The sequence below is a fragment of the Urocampus carinirostris genome, chromosome 3, assembly GCF_059441175.1.
Source record: "Urocampus carinirostris isolate Australia breed hairy pipefish chromosome 3, RoL_Ucar_1.0, whole genome shotgun sequence".
NCBI classification, from domain to species: Eukaryota; Metazoa; Chordata; class Actinopteri; order Syngnathiformes; family Syngnathidae; genus Urocampus; species Urocampus carinirostris.
Genome location: NC_142351.1, coordinates 67,670,474 through 67,688,010, shown reverse-complemented (window position 1 = coordinate 67,688,010; position 17,537 = coordinate 67,670,474). Strand labels below are relative to the sequence as shown.

The window sequence follows — 17,537 nt, the reverse complement described above, 5'->3', positions numbered from 1 at the left end:
TACAAAATAGGCAAATTAATAAGCATATTATATATAATTTCCATATTGTGAATGTTTATCATATTTTAAGATTAAACCAAAATAAACTAATATATTGACAACATTTTGAAAAATGGGTTTACATTTAGGATATACATTTTTATGGATAAAAAGTCAGGGTTATGTCAAGTCATGTTTATTTGTATAGCCCTTAATCACAAAGAGTCTCAAAAGGCTGCACAGATCAAAGACTATTGCAAACTATTATTACAGACTATTATGACACTATCCCCTCATCTAAAACCTACATGAGGGAAAATAATACACATATTATCAACATAAAATATAGATTGTTTATATGCTATAGAGTAGAAGTGTGTTTCAAGCTTAGATTTAAACATTTCCACTGAGGTTGCAGATCGAATCTCAGGGGGAAGAGCATTCCACAGCACCGGAGCCCCTATGGAGAACGCTCTCGAAGCTGCGGATCACTTCTTGGCTCTTGGGATCACTAGTAGACCAGCATTTTCAGAGCGAAGGCTCCGGCCAAAACATAGGGGGGAATTAAATCTGAAAGATATGAGGGAGCAAGTCCATGCATGATTTTGTGTAATACCAACAGAACCTTAAAATCACATCTTAAGCTAACTCCCTGTCAATGCAGGTTAGCCAAAATTGGGGTAGTGTGATCAAACTTTCTTTTCTTAGTTCAGTGCTCATTTTACCTCTGAAAAGTGATGGGTCACGGGGACCCGCATGCTCAAAAATCTATGGGTCCCAACAGAGACCTATGGGTCCCCAAAATTTTGTGTTATCGAGGTTGAAATTGTAAATCGGCGACAAATATGTAATAAAAATCTATATTTTCATTCAGTTTTAATCATCACTGTTTATTGGTAATACAAATTAGTTATCACTTCAAAATTCTTCACTTGACAACAATATTTTACATTATACAAAATAATATTGCTGAAATAATTATATTAATTTATATTCTTTTGTTTAATTTCTTTTGTTGAATCGTTCGCTTCAACACACGTGTTTTCCTTGTCTCCGCGATCTTCCTAAGAATTTCTCTGCCGTTTTGACGTGCCAGAATTATTGCCATTGTTATCACTTTATGCATTATGTTTAGACTTATTACTGACACTGAAGAAATTACCAATTTTGTGTTGATTTTCACCTAATACTGTTTTTTCGAAGGCATACTCATACCTGTCAACATCCACGGCTCCATGTCCTTACAAACTGTATTTTCCCTTACAAAATACAAAAAAATCTTACACCATATTTTTTTTCAAGCGTGTTTATTTATGTAGTTTATATGTTATATTGTACATGTCTTTCCTTATATCATATATATTGTTAATGAACATTTTGTTGTGAGACACTGAGTTGCTCGACATGAATGTTTATTATAGAAAAAAGTTCAAAATTGAAGTAAGTTGGACGTTCACTGTAGAAGGAAAAAATATATGCAAATATAATTAAGTAGTATAATACATTTTCTTATTCAAATTATTAATTCATTTTCTGCATTAAATTATAGTTGGTAATATACTGATTTAAAGGGATAACCTCAAACCTGTCTTTTTTCATTTTCTCCTTTTATACATCCTTTTTTTCTTAACTTCTTTATACAACATAATAATTCGTAATATAATGCAACAATACTCCAACTCAATACAACATTTTATTTATATCTGTACATTCAAGGAAACTGTGCGGGTCAGATGTATCGACATTTCGTTCTGTATACACGTGTACTAGAATGACAATAAAGTAGATCTGAATCTGAACAAAGCAAGTGAGCCGTTTGAGAACCGGCTCTCTTTGATGAGTTGAGCCGAAAAAGCTGGTTCCCGAAAAAGAGACGAACTTTTACAACACAACTAGAACTCTTTTGACTTGATTGATTTGTCGTTTTCGTGATAGTCGGTGTATACCGGATAGTACCCGTGATTGACAAATTTGCGTTTTCTTGTACTTCATACACGTCTTAAAATCCATAATAAACGTGCTTTGTACGGCAAAAACGTACAGGTTGACAGCTATGCCTCCTTAACCTTCCCTCGCCGACAACCACCACAACAATGACGTAATCTCGAAGCAACGAGATCTCGTTTGCCGAGATCTGCGTGCAGACAAAAACTCAAACCACCAGACCAAAACAACAATGGCGGATCTGCCTGACGAAAAGTTTGGAGTGCGGTAAATCTTTGTTAAAAATAAAAGTATCGGGTAATAATGACAATTTTGTGTCAAAAAAGTTGCGTCCCGGGACGCGTTGATGATTTGACACTATGCGTCCCCAGTAAAAATAATGCGTCTAGGACGCAGGGACGCGGGCAAACGAGAACACTATTAGTTAAAAGCCTCGGTGCAGAATTTTGTACCAGCTGAAGGCTCTTGAGTTTGGACTTCGGGAGACCGGAGAGAAGTGCACTACAGTAATCGAGATGGGAAGTAACAAACGCGTGAATTATAATCTCTGCATCTGACTGAGACAGCATAGGACGAATTTTATCAATGTTGCGAAGATGGAAGAAAGCTGTTCTAGTAATATTCTTAATGTGTGTTTGAAAGGACAGGCAGATCGGGGTCAAATATGACACCTACATTTTTAACTGAGTCACTCTGGGTGATATTACATTTGTCAATGTTCAGAGCAGTTTTTGAGAACAAGTTACGGCATTTAGATGGACCAATAACTAACATTTTGGTCTTTTCAGAGTTAAGGCGCAAGAAGTTGAGTGACATCCACTCTTATCTCAGTGAGGCAGGCCTCCAAATTTCCACAATTTAGTGTGGCAGATTCCTCCAACGGAATATATATTTGAGTGTCATCTACGTAAAAATGGAAACTGATTTTATACTTGCGAATAATATCAACCAATGGAAGCATGTAAATGCTGAAAAGAAGGGGGCTAAGTACTGGACCCTGTGGAACACCACAGGTAACACTAAAGGGCTCAGATGTCATTTCACCATATTTAACACAATGCGTTCTATCTGAGAGGTAGGATCTGAACCATAACAGGACGGTTCCTGAGAGACCAATCAATTTTTCCAACCGTTCTAGTAAGATATTATGGTCTACATTTTCAAAAACAGCACTGAGGTCCAGCAGCAGCAAGAGTGATGAAGCGCCGGAGTCCATTGCCAGTAGAAGATCATTGGTTACCTTAATCAGGGCTGTCTAAGAAGAGTGGTTAGCCCTGAATCCTGATTGCATTGATTCTTTTTGAGTGTTCTCAGATATACAATCATTTAGCTGCTGTGCCACAACTTTTTCAAGTACTTTATAAAGAAACGGTTGGTTTAACAAAGGTGTATAATTACATAAGCTTTCTGGATCAAGGTTGGGTCATTTCAGTGTAGGTTTAATAACAGCGGCCTTAAATGCCGCTGGAACTACACCTGAGGAGAGTGATATGTTTATAATATTTATAACTGAAGGTCCAAGGACCCCAAAAAGACCTTTAAACAGCGAACCCGGAAACGGGTCAAACAGGCAAGTAGTCGGCTTGGCCGTATTCACCACCTGTTTAAGATTATCGAGTGACAGATCACTAATTTGGGGAAAATTTCCTGGACAGCCACCGTGTCGCGCATCTTAGATTTCAGCCCTTTAATATGTGATGTATTCTTCCCGTATGTGTTGAATCTTCTTATTAAAGAACACCATGAAGTCAAAAGGATTTTGGGGTTGTTCTTTTGTGCCACAATCACCTTCGAAACATAGGCTGATTTTGCAGAGGCAAGAGCTTCTTTATACTTGAACAAGTTGTCACACCAAGTTTGACGGAAAACATCAAGCTTCGTAGCGCACAATTTTCTTTCAGATTTCCTGCATTCTTGTTTAAGCGATCTAGTTTATCAGTAAACTAAGGCGTGCGTCTTTTAGGTCCTGATTTAAGCCGTATGGGCGCTACTGAATCCAGGACACTATCCCGGGTAGCATTAAACTCATTCATGAGTGAGTCAATAGAGACGCAACTACTCCTGAAAGAAGATCAGAGAGCTCAGAAACTATGCCAGTGCTTATATTGTGTCCGCTAAATCCTTCCGTATTTTAATACATTTAGCCAGCACCTCAAATGTAACTAATGATCAAAAATAACGGCAGCACACGGTAACACCGTCACGTTTGAGGTTGAAACTCCTCTATTCAGAAGCAAGTCTAGCGTGTTTCCATCTTTATGAGTCGGCAACCAGTTCATTAAAACCAAATGTATCAAAACTGCTACACATAAAATGAAATGTAGGTTCCTTTTTTTGTAAATTGATAAACATTATGATCTTTGGAAAAGGTAGTAACGAAATCTTAGAGATATATATACGTATAACATATTTGCATATATTTCTGTTTATTGTCAAACACTTGGATTTTTTGAAATTTTTTATGATAGAACAGGGGTCTCAAATTTGCAACCTGGAGACCAATTGCGGCCCCCAGGATAGGTTTGAGGCCCTAACTTTGATATGAAAGTGACAGTGTGTATTTTTTTCCCACTAGATGTCGCTGTAATTTGTGGTGCCACCAAAAACAGTGCTAAAAACACAACAGATGACAAAATATGGATACTCCAAAAGACCAAAATTCACCTTATTACTTTTAAAAAGAAGAGAAATGGGAAAAGAAAAAAATAATTAAAAAAGAAAACTTTTGACTTTTGAACAAGATTCGATGATGTCATAACTATAACCCTCCAATGCACCGTTCTGACTCTTTAGGTGACTTTGAGATGATATATAACCTTTGTGGGTCCAAAAAGCATCATCGGTCAACTACAGGTATCTGTTCTGAAACACGCCGTAACCCGAAGTAAGGAGAAACCACAAAAGCTGACGGCAGTGGCAAGGATGGCCAGCAAAGATTCCTGAGGCGTAAAAACACACAGCCAATACCATAAAGAGTAATGAAAAGAGATCTGAGCAATCTCAGAATGCGATTGTTTTTCTTTCTTTCCCTAAAAAATGAACTTAAACTGAAATACAAACCAGGGAGTCGTTGTTCTCATCAATCGGCTCAATCAGTGTTTTTCAACATTTTTTGAGCCGAGGCACATAGTCCCATGAAAACCAAATAAAACAAACAAATAATCCATGGAACTAGTTCTATGTTTTTCTTTTGCTGTAAAACAGGGGAATCAAACTTAATTAAACAGATGGACAAAACTCAAACCACACATTTGGTCGCGAGCCGAACAGCATAAATTATATTGGATACACTAAAACTTGACTTTTTTCTTACATAAATATATATATATATATATATATATATATATATATATATATATATATATATATGAATTTAAAACCAGAATAATAAGTTTAAAAAAAAACTTTGTTCTACATTAAAAAAAAAAACTTTTAAAACTATACAAATTCGATGTATGAAAAAAAATGGGAAAAAAAATTGTGCTTTTCACTTTGGGATTTTTGCTTTGGTGAAAAACAAATGCTGGGTTATCATATTCTTCTTAAACTTTTCAACTTTCTGTATCTTCTGCTCTGCATTCAGGATTTTCAGTTTACGATTAAGTTTTGTCATGTAGTGCTGTTCTTCATTTCCTTAATTCCTTAATTACGCCCACATTATAGCTCCACAAAAAAGACACACATGTTTACCTGCTATGTCAGTGAATAAATATTCAGCCTCTCGGTTTTGAAAAGCTCTGTTTTACAAATAACTTTTTTGCTCTGACATTGTAAGGGTTTAGCATCCGCGTAATCTACAGAAACGTTATCCTCCCTTTTCAGTTTGGCCTTTCCTCACATTGTGATAGTGGGTCTTTAGTGTCAGAACTTCTATTAATGCACTTGTCATTCTTGTTTTTTAACTGGCTGACTAGTTGTTTGAGTAGATAGTTTTTAAAGTGGACCTGCTCGTCAGGATACAGCTAACTCAATAGATGCAGGAACAATTTCGGAAAGTATTGTGGCGACAGCAGAAGCGCTGCATCGTGAGATCTGTAGTTTGAGAATTATGATCGTTTCATAGAGCCGAGCCATTGTGGTAGATGTTGTAGACCTATAGTACATGAGCTATAATGAATATAAAATTATTTCACGGGCCAGATTATTATATCACACAATTATTTGTGGCAGCTCAGCTAACTTGTGAGGTTGACACGCATGCTGTAAAACAGGGGTCGGGAACCTATGGCTCGGGAGCCATATATGGCTCTTTTGATGACGGCATCTGGCTCTCTGAAAATTTCTGAACGAAACAAATCAATCAATAATTTTACTAATAATGTTACTTTATCAGAATAAATAATAATAATGATAAAGTAAGAAAAAAACATGTCAAAAAAAAAAAATAAATACACACATGTTACTTTATATATATTTTCACCTGCAACTTTTCGTTCAGGCACGCAGCTAAGAGCCAATCTGTTCTCCGGTGAGCGGGAGGGTCCGCTACCCGGAAAGTCTAATTTTAATTGATAATTTACAACAATCTGCACAAGTCATTTTGGTTAGCTTTTTTATGCAGAGTGAACCCTTCTAATCAAGAAGATGACGAAAAGGAAAAAAGATGAAGATTACCGTACGTTTCAGCAGGAATGGACAGAGCAATTTGCCTTTATTGAGAGAGCAGGTTGTGCAGTGTGTCTTATATGCAATGATAAAATGTCCTCGATGAAACGGTCAAATATAAAGAGACACTTCGACACACGCCATGCCACATTTTCAGAGAAATATCCAGTGGGAGACAACAGAAAGCAGGCCTTTCAAGAACTACTTTCCACAGTCCAGGCTAGTCAGCAGCAGCTCCGTGTATGGGCCAAACAAGGTGATTTTAACTCTGCTAGCTTTGCTGGTTCTTTAGCAATTGTGAGGAGCGGGAAGCCATTTACAGATGGCGATCATGCCAAATCATTCATGCTTGATGTGGCCAACAAGCTTTTTGACGACTTTAAGGATAAAGATAAAATAATCAAACGGATAAAAGATATGCCTCTTTCAGCAAGAACTGTGCACGATCGTGCCATCATGATGTCGAATCAAGTGGAGAAAAAACAAGTGAATGACATAAATGCAGTGGAGTTTTTTTCCCTCGCTTTGGATGAATCAACAGATGTCAGTCATTTATCCCAGTTCAGTATTATTGCACGCTATGTTGACGGTGACTCGCTGCGTGAGGAAAGTCTTGCCGTTTTGCCACTAAAAGGGACAGAAGAGAGGATTTATTCAAGTCTTTCATGGAGTTTGCAAATGAAAAGAATCTACCAATGGATAAACTTATTTCTGTGTGTATCGATGGTGCTCCGTGCATGGTGGGGAAAAACAGAGGATTTGTAGCGCTGCTTCGTGAGCAGGAGAACAGACCCATCCTCAGCTTCCACTGTATTCTACATCAGGAGGCACTTTGTGCGCAAATGTGTGACAAGCAGCTTGATGACGTGATGCCACTGGTCATTCGGGTGGTCAACTTTATTGTTGCCCGAGCTTTAAATGATCGCGAGTTTAAAGCACTGTTGGATGAAGTGGAGGATAATTATCCCGGTCTTGTTTTGCACAGTAATGTGCGTTGGCTGTCAAGAGGGAAGGTGCTTAGCCGTTTTGCAGCTTGCCTGAGCGAAATACGGACTTTTCTTCAAATGAAAGGCATTGAGTATCCCCAGCTAGCGGACACTGAGTGGCTCAAGTTTTATTATCTTGTGGACATGACTGGACATCTGAACCATCTCAATGTGAAAATGCAAGGCATTGGAAATACAGTCTTATCCCTTCAACAGGCAGTCTTTGCATTTCAAAACAAGCTGGAAATCTTTACTGCGGATATTGAGACTGGTCGTTTACTACACTTTGAAAAACTGAAAGTATTTAAAGATGAGTGCACAGCAAGTGACTCCCCTGAACATTTTGATCTCCATCAGCTCGCAGTTTTCACATCTTCTCTCCTGACGTCATTCAAAGCACGCTTTGGGGACTTTCGTGAGCACACTAGTCTTTTTCAATTCATCACTAATCCGCACGAGTGTGATTTGGACAAAGTAAACCTGAGTTTCATCCCCAATGTCTCTGTCAGAGATTTTGAAGTAGAAGTTGCTGACCTGAAGGCCACAGACACGTGGGTTAATAAAGTTAGTCACTGAATGAAGATTTGGAAAGCCTTGCACGAGAACAAGCAGAGCTGGCAGGCAAACACAAATGGACAGACATGGACAGACTTCAGCGCGCGGACCAGCTGATTGTCAAAACCTGGAACGCGCTTCCCGTCACGTACAAAACACTGCAGCGTGTGAGTCTTGCTGTATTGACCATGTTTGGATCTACGTATGCATGCGAACAGTCGTTCTCACACCTCAAACACATCAAAACCAACCTGCGATCACGTTTAAAAGATGGAAGCCTAAACGCCTGCATGAAGCTGAACCTCACCACCTATCAACCATACTACAAAGCCATCAGCAAAACCATGTAACACCAAAAGTCGCATTAATAGTCAGTCAGACGTACTTTTCTTATTAATAAATACCTTTAATTTTATTTTGAACAACATGTTATAACAGAGTCTTATTATAATATATATATTGTTGGTCTTCTTCGATTTAGATAAGAAATTGCTGACCTGAGGGCCTCAGACAGCGGTGAACAAGCAGAGTGGGCAAGTAAACATGGACAGATATGAATAAAACCTCAGCCTGCAGACCAGTTGATTGTTATAATTATAAATAATTGTTAGTTTTTGTTATTAACTTACAATGTTGTTCAAAATAAATTCTGTCTTATTATACTATAAACTCGTTGATTTTCCCCTAGCAGATATTTTTCCCCCTCATATTAAGTTTGTGGTTTTCTAGAAAAACAAGGTAATAATGTTGTGAAACATGGAAAGCAGGGTAAACTATAATAAAATCCCAAATTACATTTAAATCCTGAACCCAAAAGAAATAAAGACAAAATAATACTCCAGTTTTAGGTGACTTTGAAACTTAAGTTAAAAAAAAAAATGGTTCCGGTAATCAATTGTAAAACATTTTCAACAAACAGTGTGCCATGACATTTTTTGCCCTAGTCTTTAGTAATTTTTTATCCTCCGTAAATTAAAAAAAAGACCCCCTGTCCAAATCAAAGAAGAAATTCAGAATAAAAATGATGAAATAACAATAATATCTAGGGAAAAAAAGAAATTGAACGCTTGCTGGTAAGCCATTAGCACTAATGTGGGTTGATGCTCGTCAAACTGGGCAGAAACTGGGAAGTAGGAGAGACTTGTTGTATGTGTCCATATAAACTGAGGTATACCTGGTTGAAGGAGGTCTATGGTTACATTTTATCATCCTAATGCTTGAAAAAAGGAGGGAGACAATTTTCGTTCACCCCAGCAAAATAAAACTGATCAACTGGGTTCATCTTACACTATGTACAGCAGCATTACACTAGAAACATTCACAAAGCTGTTGCATGTTGGCAGAATGTTAGTCAATACCTAAAAAAAAAACAAAAACAAAAAAACATGGAAAACACGAGAAAACAGAAAAGGACCAATATAAAAGACCAATCCTGCCATATGCATTCATAAATGTATATATTTATCAATGGCTACAAATATATGCCATGTCCATAAATGAACACATAAATAAAACACTTTAATATTTAAATAAATTATATGAATACAATGTCTTCATGTATTTTTGCATTTTGTCATTTACTTATTTTGGTATTTATTTTGTTGTGTACTTTATCATTTATTTTTTTCACGTTCTTTCCTTTAACAACAAAGTGCTTTTCAAATGAAGGGGGCGTTTGGTTATTCAACAAGTGCAGAAATCTCTGCAACAACAGACGATTTGTTAATCACAGATCAACCGATAGGTGAACTGGTCCGCTTCCTTATTTGAATACCATTTTGGTTTGATGAAATAATCAAGTCCTGTTTAATTGTATAGCACTTAATAACAAGTCTCAAAGGGCTTCCACCATTACAACATCCCCTGATCTGAAACCTATATGAGAGCAGGTAAAAACTCAATAAGGACACGACAAAATGCATCTATCTAAATCTATTTAAACTTCTATCCAAACGACTTTTCAAATGCGTTTGTTTGTATGTGACTTATAATCTCCAAAACGGCGGAAGCGATTTTCGTGAAATTTAAACAGTTGCACTTAAGGGCTCTAAATATTTAGCTAGATTTGTGTCAAGGAATCTCAAAGAATACCAACAAAATAAAAAAACATCTTCTTCCATGTGGTCTGCTTCAGTGGGTTCTCTTAACGCCCTGTGGCTGCCAAATCTGATACTGTCATTCCTGGGCACCGCCGACGCTAAGCGGCCTAAACCAATCTTCTTAAATAAATACTGAAGTAAATGACAAATTGCATGCATGAAGGAATAGATTGCATTGGTCTCATATACTAAGGTATAAGATGATTTAAGTGTTTATTTATCTATATGGCAAATTATTTCCAATACAAAAAAATAAATAAATCTATGTGATTCAATCAATAACCTTGTTGTTTGATGTCACTAAGTGCTACCTGTGGGGAAAAACAACCAGAAAACTTCACAAATCCTAAGCCAAAAACTAAACCAGCAGCTTTAATTCGCTGAATGGGGCTTAGAAAATGAAATTGAGTTTCTGTGCCACATTTTATTAGTGTTTGCAACAGTCTTAAAATGTAAGCATTTTTAAGGACTTCATACTTACAAATATCTGGATTTGCACGGGTGTATCTTTTTAATTATACCAGGCATGTCCAAAGTTCAGCCCAGGGGCCAATTATGCCCCCTCATAAAATATTTACTGCCATAAGGTTAAGCATATGTGGCCTGCCAGTAATATTTACTGCAATATAAATCAAATTTGTAGAAAAAAAAAACAACAATCAGATCTCACCAGATGATGGCAGTAGCCTTTTGGTAAATTGACCTTGGCTTTCGGTGAGAATTTCAGCCCACCCCATTTCCAACATGATTGTAAATATAAAAAGGAAAGTTGATTGTGAGGGCCGACACTTCAAGGACAAGTGAAATTGGAATATTTTTTCGCTGAAATTCAAAACAACTGCGTCTGCCTAATTGGCCAAAGAATGTGGCTGTTTCCAAAGAATATAATATCAAGAGGTACTGCCAGATCAAACATGCTGACTACAAAAGCTAACTAGAAACAAACGCCGTGAAAAGGTGAAACGAATGGGAGCTTTTTCAACAACACAGCAGCGTTTCGTCACGAGACCCTGTGAGTCAAATAAAAATGCTACAAAAGCGAGCTACGATGTAGCAACGCTGATTTACAAGCACTGCAAACTTTTCTCGGAGGGTGATTTCACCAAATCTGGCCAGCTTTCTGAAAACTTTGGACACCCCTGATTTAGATATTTATCTTGACATACGGCAGGTTCAGTCCCTCTTAAAGGTATTGCGATCCACATGCCCGTATTTTTTCTTTTTTTTTTCTTAAATGCGAAACTGAAAAGGTCTTTCCTCACCATACAAGATCCCGTCAGTTGTCTGACTCTGTCAGTCTTGTTCGGTTAAATCGTTTGATGTAGTGAGATTGACACGCCCGTTGTGTCCTTGAGCGTCCGATTGTTGATAAAAATGCAAACGAGAAAAAAACAGAAGAGAGAAAAAAAAACCTCGTCCTTTGTGTCTTGACGAATCATAAGCTGGACTCCTTGAGTGGGAGGTCCACATTGGTTACCATAGTGACCATAGTGACTATCTCCTCAGGCCCGATGAGTGGAGCTTGTCGTTGCATTTGCCCAATGCGTTCCTCCACGCAGCCGGCCGAAAGTCGGGCCTCCGCTTCGTGGTCCCAGCAATCCTCGATGGTCTCGCAGAGCATGGCCAGGCCCTGAAGGAACCAGAAATAATTTCAATATAGGGCCTCATATGTTCGTTCTGGCTAACATGGCAAAAAAAACAAAAAACGCTTACCCTGCTGTCAGAAAATGTTGCTCATTTTAGACAGAATTTAAAGTTTGCCCCAGATTTCTCCATTCAAATTTAGGATTTTTTAAGACTACATCCAATGAAACTTCACAATCTTATTACCATACTGTTGGATTAAATCCAAAATTCAAATTGAATCAATGTTTTGAGTTGTTCCTTGCCCTCATGTAGGTTTTAGATCAGGCGATGGTGTAAAAATAGTCAGTAGTTTGCAATCTTCTCTGGTCTGTGCAGTCCTTTCAGACTCCTTTTGATAAAGGGCCATACAGATAAACATGACTTAAATCTCGAAAACACCCACAAGCATGCAGTAACTTCCCACAATCGTAACTCACAGGCATCCACGAGTGGCAACAAACCAATTACAGGCAAGAAATTACACAGATGAAGCATAAGCAATGGGTTTTGTAACACATTTTTTGTTATCCATAACAAGTTTAAAAAACAAAATTTGAATCCTTTATATGTCTGGTGAGCAAGACCATGCAGAGGTCTGGTACGCACAGACCCAGGCGCCAAGATGACTCGCGTGCTGAGAGGACCGGACCAATTACAAAACAGAGGCCCCCCGCCCTATATTTCTAGATGACAGCGCCAGGGCGATCATGTCTTGGAGAATAGAGCCCGATAGCAACAAAGACGTCTCTTTTTGCAAATATGTCATTGGTGGTTGCTGTCAAAATGGACCAAATGGCATTCTCTTGTTATAATTTGTTGAGGATTTAATGAAATTTTAGCATTGACGCTGAAGACACATTAAGTGTAGCATTTTAGATAAATAACATCTACTGCTTTACGATTTGGATATATAAATTGAAGAAAAGTGAGGGCACCACTTGGTTGTGTCTCCTCTCTATCTCCTTATACAGACGCTCCCCTACTTACGACCATTTGACTTACGATGTAGATACGAACATTTTTTTCGAGATGTTGAAATGTTTGTATGCCGTAGTAACATATACTTCCCGTTTCAGCTGTGTTTCATTTTAAATCGCGTTTCGAGATGACATGTATGATTTTAGTGTTGGGTTTTATTAAAATACATTTCCCCCCCAGAAATGTGATATATACTCCGATGCGACTTATTTATGTTTTTTCCTTCTAAATTATGCTTTTTTGGGCAGGTGCGATTTGTACTCCGGTGAGACTTATCTATGGTTTTTCCTTCTTAATCATGCCTTTTCTGGCTGCTGCGACTTATAGTACGGAAAATAAGGTACATAAAGTACAGCATGTCCATAAATCTATCATTCCTCTCACCATGTGTTTCTGCCAACAGTCTCGAAGGCATGGTCGCAGCTTCTTGTGCACGACGACCTCTTGCATGTCCTCCAAGGACGGATGCTGTCCCGCTTCCTCCTCAAATGGTAGCATGTATTCGTCAACAGGGCCTAGAGGCAACCATTAGAATGTCATTGGGTACATTTAAATGCAGGAAATAATCCCATTGAAAACTGACAATGTTAACATGACAATAGCCCAAAGCCATGTTAACATGACAATAACCCCAAACATGTTAGTCCAGGGGTCTGCGACCATTTTCAAGGTGAGATTCTTTATTAACAATTAGTGTAAAGAACACCCAGTAAGATATGAATCCCTAAAATCATAACAAATCTTGTTATTACTATGTTGTTACTAGCTTAATTATTGGAAGTATGGTTAAATATACATATATATATATATATATATATATATATATGTAAGCCAGTGCACCGAGGACCTTGTCATGGCGCCAGCCATATATATATATATATATATATATATATATATATATATATATATATATATATATATATATATATACTGGACTGTCTCAGAAAATTAGAATATTGTGATAAAGTTCTTTATTTTCTGTAATGCAATTAAAAAAACAAAAATGTCATACATTCTGGATTCATTACATCATCAACTGAACTATTTCAAGCCTTTTATTATTTTAATATTGCTGAATTTGGCTTACAGCGTAAGAAAACTCAAAAATCCTATCTCAAAATATTAGAATATCATGAAAAAGTATACAAGTAGGCTATTCAACTAATCACCTGAATCATCTAATTAAATCGAAACACCTTGCGAGGTTTCCTGAGCCTTAAAAACACTCAGCTTGGTTCAGTAAACTAAATCACAAGTATGGGGAAGACTGCTGATCTGACTGCTGTCCAGAGGACCATCATTGATACCCTCCATCAGGAGGGTAAGACACAAAAATAAATTTCTCAAAGAGCAGGCTGTTCACAGAGTGCAGTTTCAAAGCATATCCACAAAAAGTCTGTTGGAAGGGAAAAATGTGGCCGGAAACGCTGCACAACCAAGAGAGATGACCGCAGCCTTAACAAAATTGTGAAGAAGAGCCGCTTCCAGAATTTGGGGGAGCTTCAAAGACAGTGGGCTGAAGCTGGAGTCCAGGTATCAAAAGCTACAGTTCACAGACGTGTCTGGGAAATGGGCTACAATAGCCGTATTCCCATGGTCAAGCCACTTCTGAACTCAAGACAACGGAAGAAGCGTCTGACTTGGGCTATGGAGAAGAAGCACTGGACAGTTGCAGAGTGGTCCAAAGTCCTTTTTTCAGACGAAAGCAAGTTTTGCATTTCATTTGGTGTTGGTCCACTGTGTTTCATCAAGTCCAGAGTAAATGCAACTGTGTACCAAGAGATTTTAGAGCACTACATGCTTCCATCTGCTGAAAAGCTCTATGGAGATGAGGATTTCATTTTCCAGCATGATCTGGCACCTGCCCACAGTGCCAAAACCACCAGTAACTGGTGCACTGACCATGGCATCACTGTCCTTAATTGGCCTGCTAATTCCCCTGACCTGAACCCCATCGAGAATTTGTGGGGTATAGTTAAGAAGAAGATGAAAGACACCAGACCTACGAATGCAAATGAGCTGAAGGCCGCTATCGAAGCATCCTGGGCATCAATAACACCTCAGCAATGCCACAGGCTGATTGCCTCCATGCCACGCCGGATTGATGCAGAAATCCGTGCAAAAGGATTCCCAACCAAGTACTAAGTGCATCAATGGACATTTTCAAATGTTTGATTTAGTTTTGCTGTTATAAAATTATTTTTTTACTTGGTCTGAGGAAGTATTCTAATATTTTGAGATAGGATTTTTGAGTTTTTTTCAGCTGTAAGCCAAAATCAGCAATATTCAAATAATAAAAGGCTTGAAATAGTTGATGTGTAATGAATCCAGAATGTATGACATTATTGTTTTTTTTAATTGCATTACAGAAAACTTTATCACAATATTCAAATTTTCTGAGACAGTCCAGTATATATACACATACATACATACATATATATACACATACATACATACATATATATACACATACATACATACATACATATATATATACACATACATACATACATACATACATATATATACACATACATACATACATACATACATATATATACACATACATACATACATACATACATATATATACACATACATACATACATACATACATATATATACACATACATACATACATATATATACACATACATACATACATATATATACACATACATACATACATATATATACACATACATACATACATATATATACACATACATACATACATATATATACACATACATACATACATATATATACACATACATACATACACATACATACATACATACATATATATAAACATACATACATACATACATATATATACACATACATACATACATACATATATATACACATACATACAGGGATCAGAATGGAGATTTTCATTTTCAGCTGAAATAGCCAGGGTCCAGGGCGGAGCCCGGTGGGGGGCTCAGGGGGGCGAAGCCCCCCTGAAGTCAACAGCATTTATCTTATTTGCTATGTGAAAATTGCACTAGAATGAATTAAATCCAACAAAACAGAAACCATGTATTATATTATATATATATATATATATATATATATATATATATATATATATATATATATATATATATAAATTAAAAAAATAATAATATATTGACATTAAAAGCATTCGTAATATTGAACATGATCATGATGATACAAAATAATCTATTTTAATCATGTTTATAACAAATTTTAAATTTTGTTTATCCTGTTCTAAATATTGTATAAACACAAAAGATAAAATCATTTCATAAATAAATAGATTTATAAATACCTCAGATTGGGATTTTCTGTCACACAGGAGAACCAGTGGTTGACTGCTGCTAGTATTTGAAGGATTTGAAACGGCCAATAATGTTGAACCGGTGGCTGCCGATTTTAAATGCGGATCCGAGTGCATAATTTGATCGCCGGCAAGCTATTTTTGCTTTGTGCTTGTTCATTTTAGCATGATCGATCAGTGCCACACAACCTCGCGTACCATAATTGATCAGATCGACACAGTATACACTTTGCTTTCCCTGGAACATCACACTTTGCGATGAACTGGCTCAAAGTTTCTGTAACTTCCTCGATCTTTGCGCCGATTTTAACGTTTACTGTGACAGTCTTCTCCAGCCATGACCACTTAAATTTATTCTCGATTCCTTTATCAATCTTGGAGACAAAAGCCTCGTCTTCTTTTCTTAGTATTTTCATATTTACTTTTTCAAACACTCATTTCACCGTTTGAAAAGACCGGAAGGAGCGCCATGTTTGAGAAAGCCAATGCTCTGAACAAAAGCTCCGCTGATTGGTTATCAGCGAACCTATCGACCAATGGTCTAAATGCTAACTTGGGGTGATGAAACAGTCACGTATCATACCTCCCCCCCCCCAAAAAAATATTTTCTCATCGAATTTAGACGATTTACGGGAATGACCTTTGGGGTTCAAAAACAGCGGAAATCCGCGGATCCGCGGAAAATTCTGATCCCTGTACATACATACATACATACATATATATACACATACATACATACATACATATATATACACATACATACATACATACATAGATATATATATACACATACATACATACATACATACATATATTCAGATTCAGATTCAGATCTACTTTATTGTCATTCTAGTACACGTGTATACAGAACGAAATGTCGATGGATCTGACTCCCACAGTTTCCCTCAGTGTCCTTCAGTGTACAGATATAAATAAAGCTGTATTGTGTTATTTACCATAGTGCCGATAGTGCAAGAAGAGACGCTAACCAGATGTGCAAGATGGGCAGTCAGGTTAACAAGTCAGGTACACAGTACCATTATATTGTAAACAATAACACTGTAAGTAATAACACTGTAAGTAACAATAGTGCAGAGATCAAATGTGCAAGGAGTGGCAAGCTATAAAAAAACTGCCACTAGTGCAAAAGTCAAATTAGCAGCCGTTTAGATTTAAGTTAACTATATGTTAGATTGACCATTTAACAGTCTAATGGCCAGGGGGACTAGACTATTGCGGAGCCTGGTGGTCCTGCACCGCACACTGCAGTACCTCTTCCCAGAGGCTAGCAGAGTGAATAGTCCATGATGGGGGTGAGAGGGGTCCCCGGTAATGTTCTTAGCATGGGATAAGCAGCGCTTCTGGCCAATGTCCTGAATGGAGGGAAGTGTAGTCCCGATTATTTTCTCCGCTGTCCTCGTTACCCTCCTCACACTACCCCAGTCGGTAGCGCTGCAG

The 17,537-nt window shown here is 37.4% G+C and overlaps 1 protein-coding gene across 2 annotated transcripts in view; it reads right to left on the bottom strand.

The window, feature by feature from the left end:
- Window positions 1–1,653: 1,653 nt before the first annotated feature.
- LOC148370531 (activin receptor type-2A-like) overlaps window positions 1,654–17,537 on the bottom strand; it is a 122,911-nt gene continuing 107,027 nt past the window's right edge. For both annotated transcript variants that reach the window (XM_088333051.1, XM_088333052.1), the window contains 2 exons: window positions 13,157–13,287; window positions 1,654–11,798 (listed from right to left, as the gene is read on the bottom strand). In XM_088333051.1, the coding sequence (XP_088189177.1) occupies window positions 11,604–11,798; window positions 13,157–13,287 (326 nt within the window). In that variant the 3' untranslated portion in view covers window positions 1,654–11,603. The remainder of the gene's footprint in view (window positions 11,799–13,156; window positions 13,288–17,537) is intronic.